This window comes from Battus philenor, unplaced genomic scaffold, assembly GCF_028537555.1.
Source record: "Battus philenor isolate CCGP_79_NKW_IND1 unplaced genomic scaffold, ilBatPhil1.0.hap1 SCAF_18, whole genome shotgun sequence".
In the NCBI taxonomy this organism is placed as follows: Eukaryota; Metazoa; Arthropoda; class Insecta; order Lepidoptera; family Papilionidae; genus Battus; species Battus philenor.
In genome coordinates, this window is record NW_027181680.1 from 9067102 (window position 1) to 9088930 (window position 21829).

The window sequence follows — 21829 nt, forward strand, 5'->3', positions numbered from 1 at the left end:
TGTATACGTTATTTATTACTTGAATTAAATTATATCAATTAAATAATTGTTTTCGGTTTTTAAATAATATTCTTTTGCAAAATGTTTAGTAAAAAGTTTTTTCTGGAAGACATTTAATAAGTCTGTACAAACCTTATTAGTCTTCTAGTGTAAGCGTCATGTTTTACCAACATTGACATCCAATTTTCATTACATTGATCATGTTATAATCTATTAAAATATAAAAATCCGCAAAAGCGAGATTGGCTGTCTAAATATCGATGTTTATTTTAATTTAAGAAATAAGTTATATTATAATTATGTTAAATTATTGTTTTATCATTTATAAGATGTTAGTTTGTTTCAAACTTTAACATCCGCAATAAATTGCAAAGATAGGTGATTCCAAAATGGTGGACGTTTGTTGTGCTTTCGAGTGATCTATTATATTTTCTTTTACGTGAGTACGTTTGTATTTCAACAATAAACTATATTTGATTATTTTGAAATGTATATAAATTGCATTTAGTTCTCTGTTTAAATTGTCTCACATAGTAAACCGTTACTTTGGCTATTTACAAAGAAATTTGTTAGGTATTCAAAATGTAATATACTTAAAAATGTTTAAAATGATAAACATTATTAATTTGTGCAAGTTAGAATAATAAATATGAAGTAATGTTATCGTCCTTTGTATTTCTGACTATACGTTATAAGAATAAAAAAAAACATCTTTAAGCGCGGGATTGTGGCTAGATCTAGCATCTACGTTTACCGTCATTTGTAATTAACTGTAGCCAAATATATGGTATATTTGTATTTGCATATAGACAAAACCCTGAAGCATACATTTAATACTTAACAGTGCCATTACAGTACTTTACTTTTTTTTATAGAAAATGTTAGTAAATTCCTGGTAAAATATAACCTAAAAATAGTAGCCGGTGCTATCAGTTTGTTGTGATGCAGTATGTAAATAATTCCTTTTTATTTCAGATATATGTAGAACTCTAATGTTACTTATTCCAATAAGATTGGAAAAATGGATGAAAAAGACGTTTCGGACAATAGTACGACGTCGGAATGCCATACAAAAACAGACGTGGACTGCGTTCATGAAAGTGATATAGAAAAGGCAGAACAAACGGACACTTGCGAGGATGTAAATAAAACTAGTGAAAATGTTGATAATAAAGTAGAAGACCAGGAAAGTGAATTAAAAAGTGTAAATGATGTAGATAATTTGACTGTACTTCCAAACCATATAGATATCAGTGAAACTAAAAGTGCTATTGAGGATGAGGAATCCAGTAAAGAAAATTTAGCAGGCTTAGATAATGAAACGAATGACAGTGCTGCAATGCAAGGTAAACTGTGATATAGCTTATATATACATTTTTATACTTGATAAATATGAACCTGGGTGAAAGTAAAGTTTGTGACATGATTTTATTTTTTACAAAGTTATGGTAATCTTTTTGAATATTACTTGAGGGGTTTTTAACTAAAAAAAATAAGGACTCTTTTCTGAGGTAAAAATTTGCTGATAAGTGTATAAAATTAATTTTCAATCAGAAGTTTGCAATGGAGCTCTAGAAGGAAGATGGCATGAGTGCAATGATGGCACCCAAAGAGGTTGCTGTTGATGCATACCCATATGCTGCTTTACTTCAGAAATTAATGTTGATTTCCTTACATCTAGACTGTGCTATTTTGGGGGCAATAACACCAAAAAAGGGAATATGGTTTTTGGCCACTGTTTATTTTGTAAGTAGAATAATTGTTATTTAAATAACTGATTATCATAAATTACAAAAACATTACTATTTAAATTCTTAAATCTATTTGGTATTATTACCCCTGGATAACATGGTCTTACAAGTTTTAATGATCAAATATTAAATCAATGATATATTTATAATTGTGTCATTTTACACATTTGTTTATTATTTTATTATTAGACTATTAAGCACAAGTACTACAATTATTAATCAATAATAAAGACCATAAAATTATTGGAATTAAAGTTCAGAACATATGGCTGCTGGAGTTGTAATGTTTTGGAGTGCGGACTAAGGAAGCACAGCCTAAAATGTAAGCCCATAAGGACAGAGATATTTGTTAAAGCTGTTGGGAAAGGCTGGATGCAAGCCACTTTGATGATGAATTTAAGATCACAAATGTCAATTTAAATTCATCATCACATAACCCAACTTTAAGTTTTATAAGTATTCTAATCAAAATAATACCTATTTAATTAACCCTTGTATTCGGAATGCATGGCATGAAGTTTTATTCCAGCAATTCGGAATGCCAGCAGGCCAGCAGCCAGGCATGAAGTTATATTTCAGCAATTTGAAATGCAACTGTTTTTTATGAGTTGATAAGTGAAATTGTTGCTGAAACAAATTCTTAAATAGCAAATGTTATTCAATGTAGAAGAAAAATATCAAAATTTTCTATTTGGAGACATTGGAGAAATGTTATGGAATGTGAAATGAAAGCTTTCTTTGGTATTATAATGAACATGTGATTTATAGAAATGCCTAGCTTGCCTACCCTAGATATTAGGACAATTTTTTTTTCTCAAAAATTCCTACATGATCAATTTATGCAAATATTTTCGTCATTACATTTAGAAACACTTCCAAGTCAGTCACACAGATGAGGACTAGAAGAATAAGCAGCTATTTAGAGTTTCTCAATTAACTATTCACTATTTATTTTTAAAATAAAAAGTTATCCAACATTTTTCATGATAAAATGTATATTATCGAGTTTAGTCATTATTATTAGAAGGAATAACCAGCGAATTCTTTGATTTCAGATTATAAAGTAGAATCCGACACAGAATTAGTAAAAGGATTAAACCAATTAGAAGAAACTGTAGCTGATAAAGATGAACATGTAGATGAAGATGTCTCAGTAACAATAGCAGAAAGTACATCACAAGAAGACAATAAGGAAGTTATTGATAGTATAGACAATGAAGAAGGTGATGAAAAAAGGGATGAAGTAGGAAAACCGGAATTTGAAACTGCACCTAATGTTTCAATTGATGAGCCTCAAGAAGATCATACACAGGTACTGTAAGTTGATCTCTATACTAAAATAAAAATGGAATATGAAGGTGATGTCACATTAAGAGTGATATTTGGATATTTAGATGTACATATTTACTTACAGTTAATTTTTAGTTAAGAAATTATGGAGTTTGATTATGTATGGTGATTTGTTATGCCTTCATAAGCTTTAATGGTTGAGTGTATACTTCATTTGCTATCTAAAATTATATAGGCAATAAAGGTTTGAAACAAAACTCACTTTTTATTAAGTTAATCTACTCTAAGTACAATATACATAAATTTCTTACAAGTATGCATTAACCAATTATATTAATGAATGTCAATAAATACAAATATATAACACTACTTACAATTATAACAGAAAAATTAGCTGAAAAAGAAAATTCAATGTTAGCTATGTAATATCAGTAGTATTAATAATCTTAGATATTACAAAAATGTTTGAGTACACTGTGATTTTAATACAATTTCAAATAATCTTCTTATATTCAACTGACAGCATACAACATACAAACAACTAAGAACTGACTTTGTGCCATTTCATTGTACTTATACCCACCATCAAACAAACTAAAACAACTAACTTTTTTATCTACTGTAAATAACTACTTTTCAACAACCATATGTTATGTGTTTACTCTGCAAAAGACAGTTAACTATGTTTTTACTAAAAACCATAGTTATACTGTCTATATCAGCTGTTTTTGTACTGTTAAAAGTAATTTTCCTGTCACTTCTGACTCCTGACTTACTGTCCTCTATTTCAAAAGAAACAATAAATTACACTGATCACTTTACATAGGTTTATTGGAAATATAAAGAAAGCTTTAAAGCTTCTGATAAATGTGCTATATATTCACCCCTTTAAAGTTTTTATGTCTATAACCAATAACCTGGTATAAGTACACAACACAAATTATTTTTGTAGTCTCTACCAATACACAAGCAGGTGCAGTATCTTTCTCCATTCCAATGGCATCCTGGGATTCCTGAGATCTTTCTATAAAAAGTCCTTATGAACTTTTGTCATCTTAAATTTTCATGAACTGTAATCACAAGTTTTTCAACTAAGTCTTTCACTTTCTGGTATAAAAAAAGTGTAATAAAAATTGAATATAATTTTATTTGTGAATACTATTCCAGTTCCACTTTTGTGAAAGTTTAAAAAAAGTTTCTTTTATCATTATTTTTATGCACTAACATAATGTTATTACTAAAATCGTGTGGTGTAGCAGCCTTGTAAACTTTCTAACAAATCCCTGATCAACTGTGTATATTAACATTCATTTATAAATTCAAATCTAGACCAAAATATTACTTCAGCAGAAAATTTCCTTTAACAAATGCTTTACATTATTAATATTAGCTCTGAGGGCTTTTTTTGTATTTGGGTAAGGGAATAATACTTTACAAAAAACTTTAATAGGTCAACAAAATGTGCATGAGAAATTTTAATACATTTTTAATTTTAATAGCTTTCATTGCAGTAAGGAAAGATGTTTGCATAAACAATGCAAATTTTACATTTTAATTTGGCCAGAAAGAATTCATAATGTTTATTTGCTATTAAAGAAAAAAAAAAACTCAAACTTTTCCAGGCACTAGACCCATTTGATGCTCTTTTGAGAGAACGAAGCGATTCTACAACTGAAACCAATGAGACAGCTACTCAAGCAACTGTAAATGTAGTTGATGAAGAGGATGAGCATGATGCTGATGAGCCCGCTGATGATCTGGTGCGGGATGATGATGATGAACATCCAGCAGGTACTACTACATTCTCTTTTACAAGTAGCTCTGCCTGGTGTGCCTGCTCTGCCTTCACTACTGACAATCCTTATATTCATTTTGAAAAGTTTGTAGTGCTCTATGTACCTTATTTCTACCGATTTTTGGCGCTGTGTATGGCTTTGACTATTGTGGTAGAGCGGGGTTCGGACATGATCACACCAAAGCATGGGACTGTGGCCTCCTGGTTGTTCCTTTTCGAGTTCATCAGTCTTCATTTTTCTGGCTATATGACCACTAAGTCAAACATAATTGTAATAAAATTATAACATTAAAATGTATGAAACTTGTGTCTGCTGCAATTATGTACTATGTTCTGGTTAACAAACCACTGAAACTAGTGAGGCTCTTGTTATTTATTCTCTTGAGTCATGAATAATTACAAACTTAAAAGCATTTGGATGTGTTTAATTATATTAATGCATAATTCAATTTCATAAAATAATTAGTCTTTTCTTTTCTAATGTTGGTTATTCCTTGAAGATGTTTCTATTAAAATGTAAGAAAGAGCATATTCTCTTAACTTATAAGAACCTTATTCCATCTTAAACCTTTACAAGATGAAAATCTTTTGCAAAATAGTTAATTAAGCTTTTTTATGCCCCTTTATTATTTATCAATAATTACAATATAAAAATTTCCGTTTAATTCTGCTTATGCTGCCACACATGTTATTATTATTAATTAAACAAACAAAAATATGTTTATCTTTTTTAAACTGATCAAGATAAAATATTTCTTTATAAGAATAGTAATTTATTTATAGCAAATTGCCCATTTGCCTAGAGGGGATAGCATCAAATTCGGGAACTTTTGATTTAAATATTTAAAGCATTTACAACATTTGTAGCTAATTTGATAATTTTTCGTTCATAAGATGCTTCATTAGAAGATAATGCAGTTGTGGAACTAGGGGAAGAACCTGGCGCTGATGAGGAGGTGTGCCTTCTCCCGGACACTGAACGGGAGATCTCTGATGCTGACAAAGCGGAAGCAGAGAAAGCCTTGGCTGAAAAAAGAAAGCTAGCAGAAGGTTTTGAGGATTTTTACATACATTTTTCTTTATGCAGTAATTTGATGTTTATACTTTTAAATTGTATATTAAAATATATATTAGTATTAAAAAAAGAAAACTTTGTTATAAAATTGTATACCATACCTACAAATGATTGAGACAGTTTATAGAGCTTAATTGTGGGTTAACTAAGTTTATTTTTATTCTCAACATTATGTTAAAAGAGATCTCGATTTTTTTTATATTTACAATTTTTATGTACATACAGTAGGTAAATGACGTGTTGATGCCCAGGCTATGATAAGAACATATAATCTTTCAGACCAAATTTGTGTTAAAACTGACCAGTTCTCATAATTGATGTAAAAAAACTATCTGTATATTTAAAATATAACACTATTTGCTTGGATTTTGATTAAAATACATCAAGTTTTAATCTAAAGTAACAAGGCATTTGATTTGACACGTCGATTATATAAATCTCTATTACACACTTAACCGCCCAACTTAATAAACACTCCCTCAATGCCCCTAGTGGATGGCATTTCGTAAAATCCATTCTTAGCTAATCTCTTCTCTGAGAAAAGTTTATTCCAACCGAATTCTAGTCTTTGACTCTTATCAGCGTTTAGTAATTTTTCGCTTAGAATTTATGGAGGCGGCTTCAATGAGTAATTAATCATCTTATATGTTACCCAAGAGGCTGTGCCCATGTGTAGTGGAATGTGTACAAGTGCATACAAAGCAGGTGCATAGCTGCTCTCGTCCAGGATTTCTTTCATAGAAACTTCTTTCCATAATAATCCAATAGTTATAAGTAATTATGTATCAAAATATTCAGCCTCTAAGATAAATGATGAAAAAGCGTGCAATTTTTTTTATAAAAAAGAGATAAAAGTGGTCTAATATTTTCACAAATATATGTATTACAAAGGTTTTTAATGTTCCAGTACAGAAACATATTCTCAAGAAAGCATTAGCACTATGTCTAAAACTTTTACTATTAATTTTCAGTATCTGCATCAACAATAGAACTTCAAGACCAGCCCAAGGAAGAAAGTAAACCTTCTGAGGAGGAAGACAGGCGAGATAGTACCGAAGACCCCACACATAGTGAGGGAGAAGAACATATAGCTGAAGGCGACACAGAAGATGCTTCGCAAGAAAATGGCGGTGAGCATATTTCAATATAACATTTACTTATCTAAAAAATTATTACTGTCATGACGTTTTAATTAATAGTAAATAAATCAAAGTAAAGCGAAATTTTATAAAGAATTATCAACTCCTTGTCCGAAAAATTAGGCTTATTAGATATATACAAATTTTTCTTAAAAGGCTAATTTAGTCATCCTTACTTTAAAGAAATCAAAAACTTAATTATAGCTATATATATGTACACATATATAAATTATATATATATATACATATATAGTTTATTTTTATATATATACTATAACCAAACTGTTCAATAGGCCTGCACATCATCACTATTATATCAAGTCAACCGATTAACACCCTCAGCAGGGCATATAGGCCCCTCCTAAAGATCGCCACAATGTCCCATTCAGCAACTTCCAGCGACTGATGTGTTACTTAAAAGTTGTTAAAAGTAAATTTTTCTATATTTTGACAAAACCCTGATAAGAATTTTTAAGTTAATTAATTATCTATTTCACACACAATATCTAAATTGTCTCTATTAACATTGGACTAAAATACATAATTGTCAATTTATATTATTAACAGAAAACCTTTGTCCTGTAGTAATTATGGTTGTGTTTAGTAATCATGGTTAAGAATTAACATAGTTCATATAGACAAACTATTTGACATTAATCAATTCAGTATTTTTTAACCTTTCATGTGCCATGGCCTTAGCTTTTTTAGAATTATTACGCCTCCTGTGTAACATATTTATTTTTTATATTAGAGCGAAATGGTTAAACTTGTGTTGAATCCACCTAAGAATTGCCCCCCTGTAGGGTGTAGGTCCCATATTGGAAAAACAGTAATTTAATAGCTCTGTATAATTTTTTTCAACTATGTTGAACATTTTCCTTTTAAAGTTCATTGTTTATCATAGAAAATAATAAAACTGCAATAAACTTCATGTAGTATAATTTTTTTTTATAAAATGTTAAATGATTAATTGCTTCTTTACAGACAAAGAAAACGAACATGATGAGTCAGGAGGAACTGAAGAGAGTTTTGTTTGTAACACAATACAAGAAATCAGTCCCTGCACTGCAACCTGTGCTCAGTGTAAGACAGAAACTTCTTGTTCTTACCGTTTTAATGTTAAAGAAGGCGGCGAGAATTACATTTGCGGCGAAACTTGTGTCAAGAATTACCAATCAGAACATCCAAATCAATACACAGTAGCTCACAAGAAATATCTTATAGAGGAAATTGTACCGCGGATATTTATATGTTCAGAGTGTGAAGAAAAAAAGATCTGCTATTTTTACTACAATTTTGATGGAGAACATACTACTTACTGTTCATTAGAGTGCTTACATAGCATGATGGCTGACGAAAGAGATAAATATGTTTTTAAAAGAAGAAGGATAATAATGGTTGAAGAGATAACAAGGAAAACTGCTGAATGTATGGTGTGTAATGTAACAAAAAAATGTCAGTACAATATGTTTAGGTATGGAAAGTTACACTCAATATGTGACCACAATTGTATAAAAACACTAAACGATTCCGAAAATGGAAGGTATTCGGTAAGGAGGCGACAGACGCCCAGGAGGCAGGCACAGACTAACACAACGCAAACTAACCCTCCATTGCTAAAACTAAAAGTTATAAGTAATGCCACAGACAAGTATTTAGATGAAGCTTATAAAATACAAGCAAAAACTCCACAAATGATCCAGGCTGCGAGAGAGGAAAGAGATCGCACATTTATTCGATCATGTTCACAGTGCCACTTGCTATTAAATTCTGAAGAGAAGATGTTGACCTGGGAAACAATGGACTTTTGTAACGAATATTGTTTGGGAAGGTATCAGAACAAAATTGGCGCCCAGTGCGCTAATTGCTCCATTAATGTGCAGCATACTAGTTTAGGGAAGTACTGTGTAAGATTTGGCTATGACATTCGACAATTTTGTAATTCAGGTTGTTTAGAAGAGTTTAAGAAAGGTTTAAAAATATGTTGTTATTGTCAAAGAGATATCTCAACTGGCCATCAAGGATTCTTAGCACCTGTGGGTGACAAAGGACAGTTTAAGGACTTCTGTTCGCAAGTTTGTGTTGAAAAATTTGACCAGATGAGTAAAAATCCAATTCCTCAACCGATTTGGGCCAAATGTGCTGTATGTTCTTTACAAAAGCCCACAACAATAGAAGTGGCAGTCAGTGATAATGTTTCACAAAGGTTGTGTTCAGATCCTTGTTTTGCCGCTTTCAAGTTTGTAAATAATATTTTTCCAGGTTAGTATCATTTATTTGTAAAATGTAGTAAATAAAATATTTATTTAAAACAATATATTAAAATCAAAAATATTTATTTTAAAACCTTTGAAATTAATATGTAGTATTGTTTTACAGATCAATGTCGTTGGTGTAAAAAATACTTTGAAAGAAAACTAACAAAATGCTTTACAATATATGAAAATTCAAATCCTTTATGTTTTTGCACCAAATCATGTATGAATGTATACATCAGTAATTCCCGGCACATAGTGCCGTGTAACTGGTGTAAAGTGAAAAAGTACAATTTCGACATGATCAGACGCTCCCAAAGTAACGGCCAAGTGGTTTTGATGTGCTCACTCAATTGTTTGAATCTATATCAAGTGTCTGTTAATGCTGTTTCATCTAGAAGGTAGGCAATAGTGATTAAATTTATTTTAGAAAATATTCATTGTCTTCAGAGATTAGAGCTTCCTTGGTTTCGGTTGGAGTTGATGCTGTTAGCCCAGGGGCCTTTACAGTGTCCTCAGAACCGAGTATACGATGTAGTAAAAAGCTTGTAGATTGGGATGGTAGCGTATTCGCGGTAATGGACCGGGCGGCCGCCCATGCAAGATCGGGTGTTGTGATATAGAGAGTAGTGTTTTGTTCTATTGTGAATGACACAATGTTTTGTGAGGAGTGTCGCAGGTGCTAGATAGAGGAGCTTTAAAGAGACTATAAATTTAGATTTTCTAGTTGAGTCCATTAAGTGTAGTTTGTTGCACTCATAACAGGAGGTATCTGTTTCATACATTCACAATTCAGTTTTTCCTTTACTGCTTTCCATAAAATCATTTTTGAGTAGGTATAACATACATATTAGACATCAACTTTGTCTTATACTTGTCAGGAGGATCTACTGAGATCATCAACTACTGTACCCATATATTCCTTGGTTCAGCTATTTAACTATAGCATCAGCAAACTGAAGGTGAGTTATATATTTGCCATTTATGTTGATGTTGAGGTCACTCCATCCTCCAGGTCCATGGATTTGAAAATATCTTCCAATATGGCGGTTAAAAATTTTGAAAAGACAAAATCTACCTAACTGACACTTCTCTGCAAATGGCTTGGTTACTCTGATCTTGAAGCCATACTAACATGATGGTTTATTTAAACAAGCACTTCAACATTTGAAGGTACCAATATGGCACCTTTGGAAAGACTGCAGCACAACTCAAGTCTCCACTGAATCGAAGGCTGCGTTATAGTCCACAAACGCCAAACATGACCTTTATACTCTTCAGTCTTCTGTATGCCGCAGCGTCCGTGTATGCTCTCTAATATAATATTTTCCGAAACTGGTGCGTTCGGATGGCTGGGAGTCATTAAACCTACGTGCAAGTCGCTTTTTATCACCTTTTTTGAAGAATTGCACCACGACACTCCTATGCTACGCCTGTGACGTGTTGCCTTCGTGAAGAACAATATGAAGACATTGAAAGTCGTTTCAAGACTGGTCGTCCATCTGTCTCCAGAAGCTTACCAATAGTTCCATCCTTCCTTGGCGCCTTGTTGTTCTTGATCTTTTTGAAGGTCATACTAATCCGAACAGGCATTTGTCTCGAAGATCATCGGTACATTGTCAAGTGTAGTGAATGTAGCTTGTGGGTTTAAGCCAGATTGGTAAGAGAAGAGGTTCACGTGTCCAAGAGTATAACTGCTCTTAGAACTTCTCGACCTGTCCTGTTCAATCGCCCTGTCGCCCCTTAGCGCGAACATATTTTATGAACATCCTATTGATAATTTGCTACAAAACTACAATAATTATTTTAAGTTTATTATTTATCTAAAAACTTCTCATTATTTCAGAACGAAATGTGACATGTGCAAACGTACATCACTGGCCCAGTATCACTTAACAATGTCTGATGCAACTGTGAGGAACTTCTGTACCTACCAATGTGTCATGTCTTTTCAGGTATTCACTTACACATACAATATTTCTTTCTATACCATAATAGCTTATCAGTAATATCTCTATGAGAAGCTGTATATTGTTAGAACGGAATGGTTGTTAACTTTTATTAAACTGGTCGCCCTGTTATAGGTAGATGTAGTTTTGTTTTACCTCAGTAATAATACAAACATGGTCTCACAAGCAGTTCTGCTCCTCTTTTTTGGTATGGACCACTTGTAATAGTGCAGTTGTATGTAGTTTTCTAATGTAATATACTTGTTAGCGCTCATTACTTTTGAAAATGAAATAGATCTCAGTCGCTGAATTGGAATGTAGTAATAGTAGAAGCTGGATACTGTCTACTTAACCTGTAGCCGAAGAGGCCCATCTATAGATCCTAGGTTTATATACTTAACTAAAAATAAACAAAATCAAACAAATGTCTAACTTGAAATATTCTTGTGATTGTTATTTTATATATCATTATAATAAAATAGTTGTATATGGAATAATGAAACTTACTCATTATTTATGTTAGTGAACCATATGTTTTGCAGGGTCAATATTCGAAACACGCTCCTATAATGTCAGGAGACTCTGTGGAACAAACAAAAGCAGTGCCAACTGGTGCACCTAGACGAACTTATACAACAGCTGCTAAGAATAATGGTAAGATTTATTGTTGCTACCCAGAAAGCATTGATTTGCATGTGGGTTGTTTACAAATTATACCAATACAAATAAGTCTTGTTGTAACGTTTTGCAAACTGAATTACAGACTTAATAAATATTTTTTCAGCAACATCAAAATCACAACAAAGGGGTTCTTCTGGTCTTCCAGTTATATCAAATGTAAAATCATTAGCACCCGCTCCTTCAACACCATCAGTAACACGTGGGAAATCAAAACGCATTGCGGCGCAAACCGCCGCTTCCGAACCTGAGCCCCCTCAAGCTCCTAAAACTCCGCCTCCTCCGCCAAAACCTGTTACACCACCACCGCCACCACCACCGAAAGTTTACAACCACGTAATCGTAAAAACCTTACCCCCTCATGAAGTTGCAAACAAAGCTACAATGTCCAAACCAATGATGGTATCAAAAGGTGTGTCCTGTCGTCCTCACCCTTGTACAAAAGAATGTCAAACAGATCCTAGTTTAGAAAGAAGAGTTTTAATACCAGTCCCAGTTCCAATTTATGTTCCTGTACCGTGTGCGATGTGGTCACTTCCATTTCCGGTACCCGTACCAATTCCGATTCCTATTCCAACTCCAGTGTTTATTCCCACCACGAGAAATTCGGCCAAGGGCATCATGAAGGAAATTAACAAAATCCACGACAAAATGCCAACCGATCCCTTTGAAGCAGAGTTACTTATGATGGCGGAGATGGTGGCCGGCGATAAGAAAAAAGATCAAAGCGATTCTGACACAGAGGACGAAAACGGTATTTTTTTTTATTCTTATTAAGTTTATTTCATTGGTTATATTACATTTCCTAGTGGATTTTATTTTCATTTATTGTAGATCACCTACAAAGTTTATAATATTACATGCAAATACAAATCACAAAAAATACACAACAGTTACTACTTCAGTGACAGGCGACCACGACATGCCATTGAGGCCGGAAAGGTTTCAAGTGGCGACCACGCGCAAGTAGGGTAGACAATAATCGTCGACAGTCAAGGTCGCGGAAAGTCGCTTAATGTGGGCAACGCAAAACCAGTCTTCGTGGCAATTTTTGAGAGCGGTCTTTTTCTTAAGTTAAGGGGACAAATATTGTAAAACAGGTTTGAACGTAATAAGTGTTTTATAATTAACTTATTATCTTAACAGAGGAAAGCTTCAGTCCAGTTGCTGGAATAGATGGAAACAATGCGTTTGGCGAAGACATGCTCCAGATGGCGTTGAAAATGGCGACGGAGTATGAAGATCAACCAGTTGATCTGGAATCAGCCATGACTGCTAATACTATCACGCCGAGTTCACATCCGGGTATGCCAGGTAAGGTGATGAAATTTAAGTAAATAAGATGATAATAGGGTATTGGTTTAAGTATTGCTAAGGTCGGACGCTGGACACAGGCCACTTTCAAACCAGTCCTTTTGGAAATCAATGTTTAGCGGTGGACGATTTGCGACTGAAAAGGATAATGATTATGATTGTGTAATAACCAAGTTTAGTTTTATTGTATTCTACTTGTTTAAGACTTGTTCACGATCACAGAACGCCAGTAAGAACCCCTATTTGAATTCTATGACATCATCACTGCTTATAAATGTTTAAATAAAACATTGTCTGGAACCTACTGTAACATTGATTTAAAGAATTGGAAGAATAAAGCGCTTATTTGCCGATAATTTTTTTTATTCGAATAGTTATGAAACAGCCTTTGTATAAGCTACTGCTTGTTTCTTGGCCGGCTCTTCTCTACAAATCAGCATTCTAAGCCAGTGGCAGCTTACTACTCATAATGTTAAAATAATGGACGATTTAAAAGGTCACGTAAATGTCTACTTGATAAAGATGTTTTGAATATTTTTTGAATATTAATTCTGTTTAAAAGGTTTGGAGGGTGAGGGTATGCACGCGCACCAAATGATGGTTTTGGAACAGCAGCGCGCGGTGGCAGCGCTGCGGGCGGCGGCGCCGAGAAAGCGTGCGCCCGCACCCGCTCCCGATGCCGCGCCGCCCCGCCCAGCGCGCTCTAAGCGGCGCCGTGCCGAGCCCGCGCCACCACCGCCCGAGCCGCCGCGCGAGCCGCAGGAGAAGCCCGACGCCAACATGTGCCTCAAGGTACTCTCACATTCCAGCACATAGTATCTCATCACTATGCCACTTCAATAAATTAGTCCTACCGCTAGCCACGGGTGCCGCATAGTGCGATAAACAACAAAACTAAACCGTAGCGTAATCGTTATAAAACTGATTTTTTTTTCATAACTAATATTCTCCTTAATTTAACAAATCATCAAAAATAGATTTCTTAGCATTTTATATGACTTAATCTCTAAGACTAGTCTGAGAGAATCTGTGACTGCTGTCTGTTTCTGTGTTCAGCTGCATAGTTGACTCCATGTACTTAACTTTTTAGTGTAGTTAGAATTTTGTCTATGCAGCATAAGATACTTCTCTCTTGTAGTAATTTTCCCTTGATCTTCTTAGTAACAGGTAGCTACTTTACCATAGCTAAACCTGGATGCAAAAGAAGATTGTTCAGAGAATGATTATATCTGTAAGTCTTTCCACAGCAACCATCAAAAAGGAATCAAGCATTACATAAAATTACAGTTAACAATTAATACCATACTTAATGAAATTGCAGTACACGTTTGGTGTGAACGCGTGGAAGCAGTGGGTAATGACAAAGAATGCGGAGATAGAGAAGAGCTCTGTGCGCCGGAAGCCGTTCAAATCGGAGATCCTCCAGCTGACGGCCGACGAACTCAACTACTCCCTTTGCCTCTTTGTCAAGGAGGTGCGGAAGCCCAACGGCAGCGAGTATGCACCGGATACTATTTACTATTTGGTGTTAGGTTAGTTCAACGTCATTTTATTTCCGAATATTTATTTAGATCCTTAGTTCCCAAAACAGTCTAAGTGGGCTCCCAGGGTGAGATTCAACGTAGACATGATAAATAGAAAATGTGGATTCACAACTTGTAAGTTTCCAATATTGAAGAATGTTGGCTTTACTTCAATAGACAGAGAATAGTTATAAAAGTACAGACAGATAAAATCATCTTTTTGTTTGACCGGTTTTACTCTTTTGTCATCCATCCAAGGTACAATAAATTTTCACTTTTTTTCTAAAAAATATTAATTCTTGTTTGGAATTTAGTCTCCACACAAATATTCCATAGTCAGATCTAATGTTCACATTTTGTCTAAATTTGGGCATATGATAGAAATGTAGTAGCCTCAGTCATGGCCAATAAGTCTGAGAACCTCCAATTTTCGAATTTGAAAAGAAATCGTTCAGGTTTATTTTAATATACATTCATTTTTTACAGGAATCCAACAATATCTCTTCGAAAATGGCAGGATAGACAATATATTCACGGATCCATATTACGAGAAATTTACAGATTGCTTGGATGAAGTTGCGAGAAAGTTCTCAGTTTTGTATAATGACTCACGTGAGTATTTATTTGAGCAGTTATAAAACTTATCATTATTTATACTTTGCAAGATATATATAAGATTAAATCTTAGAATACTCTGGACATAATGGCTGTAGGCAGCAACTACCGCCTTTAACAAAATATTTAATTATACCTATTTTACGTGTTTTCCTATTTGAGATACTTTTTTGGTTGAGGTTTATGTCCAGCAGTGGGCATTCTATAGCTGAAATTAATAAATGGTAATAATGATGATATATTTTCCACAGAATATATAGTAACAAGAGTGGAAGAAGAACATTTATGGGAAAGCAAGCAATTAGGTGCACATTCTCCTCACGTCCTTTTATCTACACTAATGTTTTTCAACACGAAACATTTTAATTTAGTGGTAAGTAGTAAGTCTTGTTTAAGTAATGGTTGGTATTAATTAAGATCTGTATTTAGAGCCAAAATATATATGTTGATTTAATAACTTAAGATGGGATATTTAGTTGAAAATTTCCCAAAAAGAAAATTTTGGCATAGACATTATAGGGGCTATTTTAATTAGCCATTAATAGATAATTTAACAAAAGTAATAATTCTCTGTGTCTATTGCTGCACAGCAGGTCTTGTTTGATGGCACACTCGCACAAGCCTGTATAGTTAGCCGTCTCTCATTAGTTCTCATCCCTGGATAATATTTAATTATTTAATTAATTGAAAGTATTTTAACTTTATGTAAATGTGTATCTGACTATTCAATCTCTGATTATTTTATTAGATACATTAATCCCACATACATAGGTATTCTAATCTGTTGTTGTATTACAAAAAGAATGAACTAACTATTGTAGACTGTTGAAGAACATATGCAGCTGTCTTTTTCGCACATAATGAAACATTGGAAACGAAATCCGAACCAGCCAGGTCAGGCCAAGATGCCTGGCTCGAGGAATGTGTTACTGCGCTTCTACCCGCCGCAATCGGCACTAGGTGTGTTGCTTGTACTTTATATTTTTCTAATTTAACAATATTTACTATTCATGACAAATAAGGAGACGATAATGCAGCAGAGTGTCACATTTACACCTTCAAGAAATATTCATTTCTTCATTCATGTCACCCACTGCAAGACATAAACCACCTTGAAAGACGATCACAATAATCGGTCTTTTGTTGTCGGCCCACCAACACCACGTTTACCGGCTCGTGGTTGGTTGAGAATTTTTGGACCCATATGGCCGTTTGACTGCCACTTCAAACAAGTAATTTTTTCAGCTACATTGGTGACTTTGTCGTGGTCGTAGATCTCCGAGCATAGCTCACTTCATTGCTATATGGATGGCCTTAAGCCCTCTTATAAGGCCCATTGTCAGCGACATGAAGCATACTAGGATATATTCTCTACTTAAAATATAACCATTCTCGTATTTAATTGGTCTTATTTTGGTATTATTTTTGACTCAAAGCTTAAAAAAAATAGCTCTGTATAGTTTTTGAAACCAAACATACATATTTGCTACCCAAATTTAAAATGCAATTCGTCGTACTTACAGAAGCAAATTCAAGAAAGAAAAAAGTTTATGAACAGCAAGAAAATGAAGAAAATCCACTACGCTGTCCGGTTAAATTATATGAATTCTACATTTCAAAATGGTAAGACACATACTCCTGTTTAAAAGTAAATACCGAAATTATATATTACCTTTTTAATGTTATCAATGCAAAACCGACCAGAACAAATAAGGCATAATTAATTGCAAGTTCTTTTAAATGCGACGGTTATTTGTTCTTAAGTTATGGTTTTTTATTTTTGGAAATTAAATTTCTTCTATAAACAAATTTAACATAAAAGTTTATATATTTGGGTAAAGAATATAATTTAAGGAATTACTTTTGTAATTATATAGATTTACATGTTACGAAAAACCAATATTATTCTACTTTATTGCAATTATTTTGTACTAATGATTTTAAGTAAATTGACTAGAGTGGTAATCTCGTAATATATAGAAGATAGTTTTTGTATTTTAAAAAAAATTAATCAGTGGTCTTAGTTACTGGACTTATGACTACAAGTTTCACATTCGTTTCTCAGCATTTTGCATACATTGCATAATATTGCCACTATGTACAATAGGTACTGTTTGAAACACTATGTAAAATAGTTGTGATATTCATAAATCAGCATTGGACCAGTAATGTGTACCCTCTCCTTTGGAGAAAAGTTTTTTTCATATATTCACTCTTTATACTTGCAAAGGACTTAATGCCTTAAAGGAATTCTTTACCGTTCATTCTATAGTGGTATAGAAATATGTAGGTGTGTAAATGTGATAGAAAAATAATATGTAAAATAGTTTAAATAGGTACTTAACCAGAAGAATTTCATTGCGCAATATACAGCAATGTATACGATTCTATACCAAACTACCAAGTGATACAAAAATTAATGTGTTAGTAAATTTACGAAATTTATAAGCACAAACTCTGCAATAAGGCATGTCATCTATTTCACAACATGTTAACAAAAAAGATGTCTAGAAATGAACTGTTCTAATCTTAATTAAATATATATTTTTTGGTTTATACAGTAATCAAAAATAATTACAAAACTCACTGAGTTTACCACTTCATGAACTAACGTAATCTTAATTTTAAGCTGACTATTATAGATGTTTATAATCACGTTATACAATAAAGCCATTTTGCTTTGTCATTGAAATGTCTATGAAATCCACCAGTCCAGAATCGGTGCGCACCCGTAACGACGTGTTCTACTTGCAACCGGAGAGGTCGTGCGTGCCCGACTCTCCTGTCTGGTACTCCACACAGCCACTTAGTCGAGCCGCATTGGCCAAAATGCTGCACCGCGTCAAAATGGTTAAGGAGATTAACATTGCACTCCTCACCAGCTAAGGTAAAAAATATAAAGAATATTTTGTTCTCTATAAACTTCTATACTAGTTGAACAGAATATTAATATATATATATATATATATATATATATATATATATATATATATACATAACAAAACATTAAAAAAGAAGGCTTCATACCACGTTTGTGAGCAACTGCACTATATTACACACCTGTAGTGTCTAAATTATCTTGTAGTAAACCTTTGGCAGTTAATGCAATAAAAACTAATTTTAAATATTTGCGTGCTTCTTTAAATCTTTAAAATTTTGTAAATAGTAATATTGGACTCTTGCAACTCAAAAGATTGCCGACCTCTGTACTAAACTATATAATTAGCAAAAGGTATTGTATGTCCAAATTGTTGGCAAAGCATTAATAGTGTTCAAATAAGAACGCTCTGTATTACTGGCCACTACAGTCATAAATACTTTTTTGTGTTGATTTACTATACTTCCTTCGATTTAAAATTTGAACATCGATTTGAATTCGGATTATAACAGATAGTCCTGCCTTCAAGTGTAGGCCGATCTCGATCGTAATCTCTATATATGTATATGTGATGGTTATAGGTGTAAAACTTTAAATAGGATGAATATATAGCTTACTTACTAGCAATTAATCTATATACTCTCCTCCAAAAATGAATGGTTTCAGATATAATAAATAAACCAATGATAATATAGAAAGAGTGTTTTAAAATTTCAAATACTACATATTAAATATTTATTATTGTTTACCATCTGTATAATGTCTTGTCAAAGCATATTAACGAATTATAAATTTAAAAATCAAGTGAAAGCTTTTGTTTAATCATCATCATAATCATCATGTAAACGAATAGACATCCACTGCACGGTATACGCCTCCTCCAAACATCGCCACGAAATTAGGTACACAAAATTATTAATGTTTTGTTTTAAATTTTGTTCATTTTTCAGATTTCACCATAAAGTCCTTTGCTGACTTAGAATACACGTCGGCTGTAACCAAGATCCTAACAAGTCTTCAGTCGCACCACTTTTTTTATAGAAACCTGCGGTTTCTAACTTGAAGGCGTCTTATATAATAGCATTGTATATTTTTTTACTTGTATATCGGTCTGTGAGAAGGACTTTCAATTGTTACTTTATTACATGTAGATAATAACAATTGTTTAATTTTTGTGCCGTTGCTATAAAAATAGTTGTAAGCGCTCTGTGGGACTGTTTTTGTATGTACAGATAATAAATATAATGGTTATAACTATCAATTTTATATCACATGTCGAATTTCTTATTTATGATTTTTGTAAGGAATGGTGAGGCAATGGAATTAGACCGTATTTAACTTAAAGGTATCATGTGATTATGTGAGAAACACTACTTTGTATATACTAATGCCAAGTAACATGAAACTCAGTACTTCTTGGCTTTAAAAATGTTTTTTCTAACAAGCGATGGAAATTATTATATGTGAAAGTAATATTACATTTACGTAATACAATATTGCATATTAGTGGCTAAGTAACTGAATTCCAGGTGACTGTTTTGCGATAAAACGCACTTTTGTTTTCATATTTTTTTATTATAAATTAGATGTACTATTGTATTATTCTCACAAATAGAAAGTTTTATTAATATAGCTTAGTTAAAGAGTCAGAATCGTATTATATTTTAAGTATAACGGCATCAGTTGTAAGGTATAGGTAAGGATACTGCTGTATAAAAAACCGATTCCCATAACATTGATTTTTATTTTTCCTTCTTACATCTTCTTTTCGACCGATGGACGCTCACTGCAACGTTAAGGCCTCATTGGTCAAAGACCTTCGTTTTTAGACAATGCGGTATTTCTAATAACTTCTACAAACCCTGTATTTCTAATAATTATCACAAAACTAATACTGTTTATCTCCTCTAGTTGGTTTTAAATATCTTGCGGACTGACAGTTCATACAGTCTAATAAAACTCAAATTTTTCATGCAATTATCAAGTTTTGTTTTGGCCTTATTTTAGAAAATAACGGACAATTCGACTACTATGTGACTTGTGAATGGAACTGATAGAAAATCACTCTCAGACTGATTAAAAATATGCCGGCATTTGATTTAACACTGGAAATTTAATATTTGTTAGCACAATCTGTTGTGAATATCATCATCGCTTCAATCCATAGTCTACACTCCAGAAAAAGTAATATAGTATTAGGTATTATACTTTAGTTTTATATTTGTCTCTTTGATGGTATGAAATATTTCTGTAAAATCTTGTCAATGTTATGTAATATCTAGAAGTACAATTATTTGCTTTGATGGAAGAAAATCTCTTACAACGGCGATTGACGGTTATATATTACGCTGTTTTAAAAGTAACTAATGTTGATAAGTTATTGCCTCTAATAGACACTTGTCTTAAATGTCTATTAACAGACACTGCTAATATATGCTTTGTTAATTTTTTTTTCTGTTAAATTTTTGGTATCTCTTTATGATAAGCTTTTGTAACACAAATAGTCTACTGGTTTCTTGCTTTAGACGCTGGATTTGACATTGATGATCATATAGTAAAGTAACTATTGTTGATGTATGGGCGTAGCCACTAGTGAGTGGCTACGCTCAGACATCAGTAATAGTAGTTGACTAACTGGTCGATTAGTCGTCAACAAATCAATATGCATTTTATATTTTCATTTCTTTCAATTCACAAGTTTCATTGCTTCTAAGGGTGAACATAGATGATTTAGTTATAGCAAATATATATTCTAGTTAATGTCCCAGTGGTATAAAAAATCGAATGTTTATAAATTTCGAAAATTCTCTTTTAATAACTCTCCTCAACAGGCTAATACAATAAAAGGCATAAAACTAGCCTTTTATTACGTGTTGAAGAAAAAATACACGATTATCATTTTTGAATTTTCCTTAGAAAGTGTGTTCTATAAGTTGATCATACCACAGTTCGAAACTATTTGAAGCTATTAAACACCTCAAATCGGAGTATTAAAATAGTAATTAAATTAATAAGAATGTATGCGGAGGACAGTGTGTCTCAATGTCATCTTTTTAAATAATTGATGGTACGCACCAAGTCAATTAGAATAAGTATAAATGAAAAAATAGTGGAAAAGTAAAATAAGTAAAGTAGACAGTAGCTGGGAAAATTGAAAGATTCTATGATAGGATTAGACTAAAAATATAAATAGGAAATATATTACTGCTTACATAGAAAATAAAATTGGGGACATAGTAATTTAGATATAAATATATATACCGACATTTATATATAAGCTCTACTGATTAACTCATGAAACCATATACAAATGGTCCAAGCCATTTGGCGGCACAAATAGTGGAATGGCGGAAAAAATATCGGAATGCTAAACACGTATTGAGTCACCTTCCAAGCCGAGGATCTCTTTCTGGGACATTTCACCTGGTCAGCCATCACCCAATCCAGTGAAATATTTATGTCACAGATCGAGAGATCCTATAAGTTTAGTTTCTAAATAAAAGGTTTAAGCTAAACCCCCTTGGCACTCTCCAGCCTGTAGAAAATGTTAATTTCACTGATGCAAAA

The 21829-nt window shown here is 32.9% G+C and overlaps 1 protein-coding gene across 2 annotated transcripts; it reads left to right on the plus strand.

Annotated features, from left to right (window-relative positions):
* Positions 1 to 366: 366 nt before the first annotated feature.
* woc (without children) lies at positions 367 to 20090 on the plus strand. 2 transcript variants are annotated; one of them, XM_068763424.1, is made up of 20 exons: positions 367 to 439; positions 976 to 1346; positions 2807 to 3063; positions 4664 to 4832; positions 5731 to 5886; positions 6883 to 7041; positions 8035 to 9312; positions 9430 to 9706; positions 11152 to 11260; positions 11797 to 11908; positions 12039 to 12686; positions 13079 to 13246; positions 13809 to 14038; positions 14568 to 14778; positions 15256 to 15381; positions 15636 to 15757; positions 16206 to 16344; positions 16908 to 17007; positions 18096 to 18271; positions 19213 to 20090. In XM_068763424.1, the coding sequence occupies exons 2-19, from the start codon at positions 1022 to 1024 to the stop codon at positions 18268 to 18270; spliced, it is 4761 nt and encodes a 1586-aa protein (XP_068619525.1). In that variant the 5' UTR covers positions 367 to 439; positions 976 to 1021; the 3' UTR covers position 18271; positions 19213 to 20090. The 2 variants fall into 2 exon arrangements, with proteins under 2 accessions (XP_068619525.1, XP_068619526.1); XM_068763425.1 differs by having other exon boundaries at positions 386 to 443.
* The last annotated feature ends 1739 nt before the right edge of the window (positions 20091 to 21829 follow it).

Coding starts and splice junctions, on each gene's coding strand:
- woc (XM_068763424.1), top strand. CDS start 1,022: ATGGATGAAAAAGACGTTTCGGACAATAGTACGACGTCGGAATGCCAT. Junction 11,261..11,796: donor AATGTGTCATGTCTTTTCAG/GTATTCACTTAC, acceptor TATGTTTTGCAG/GGTCAATATTCGAAACACGC. Junction 11,909..12,038: donor AACAGCTGCTAAGAATAATG/GTAAGATTTATT, acceptor ATATTTTTTCAG/CAACATCAAAATCACAACAA.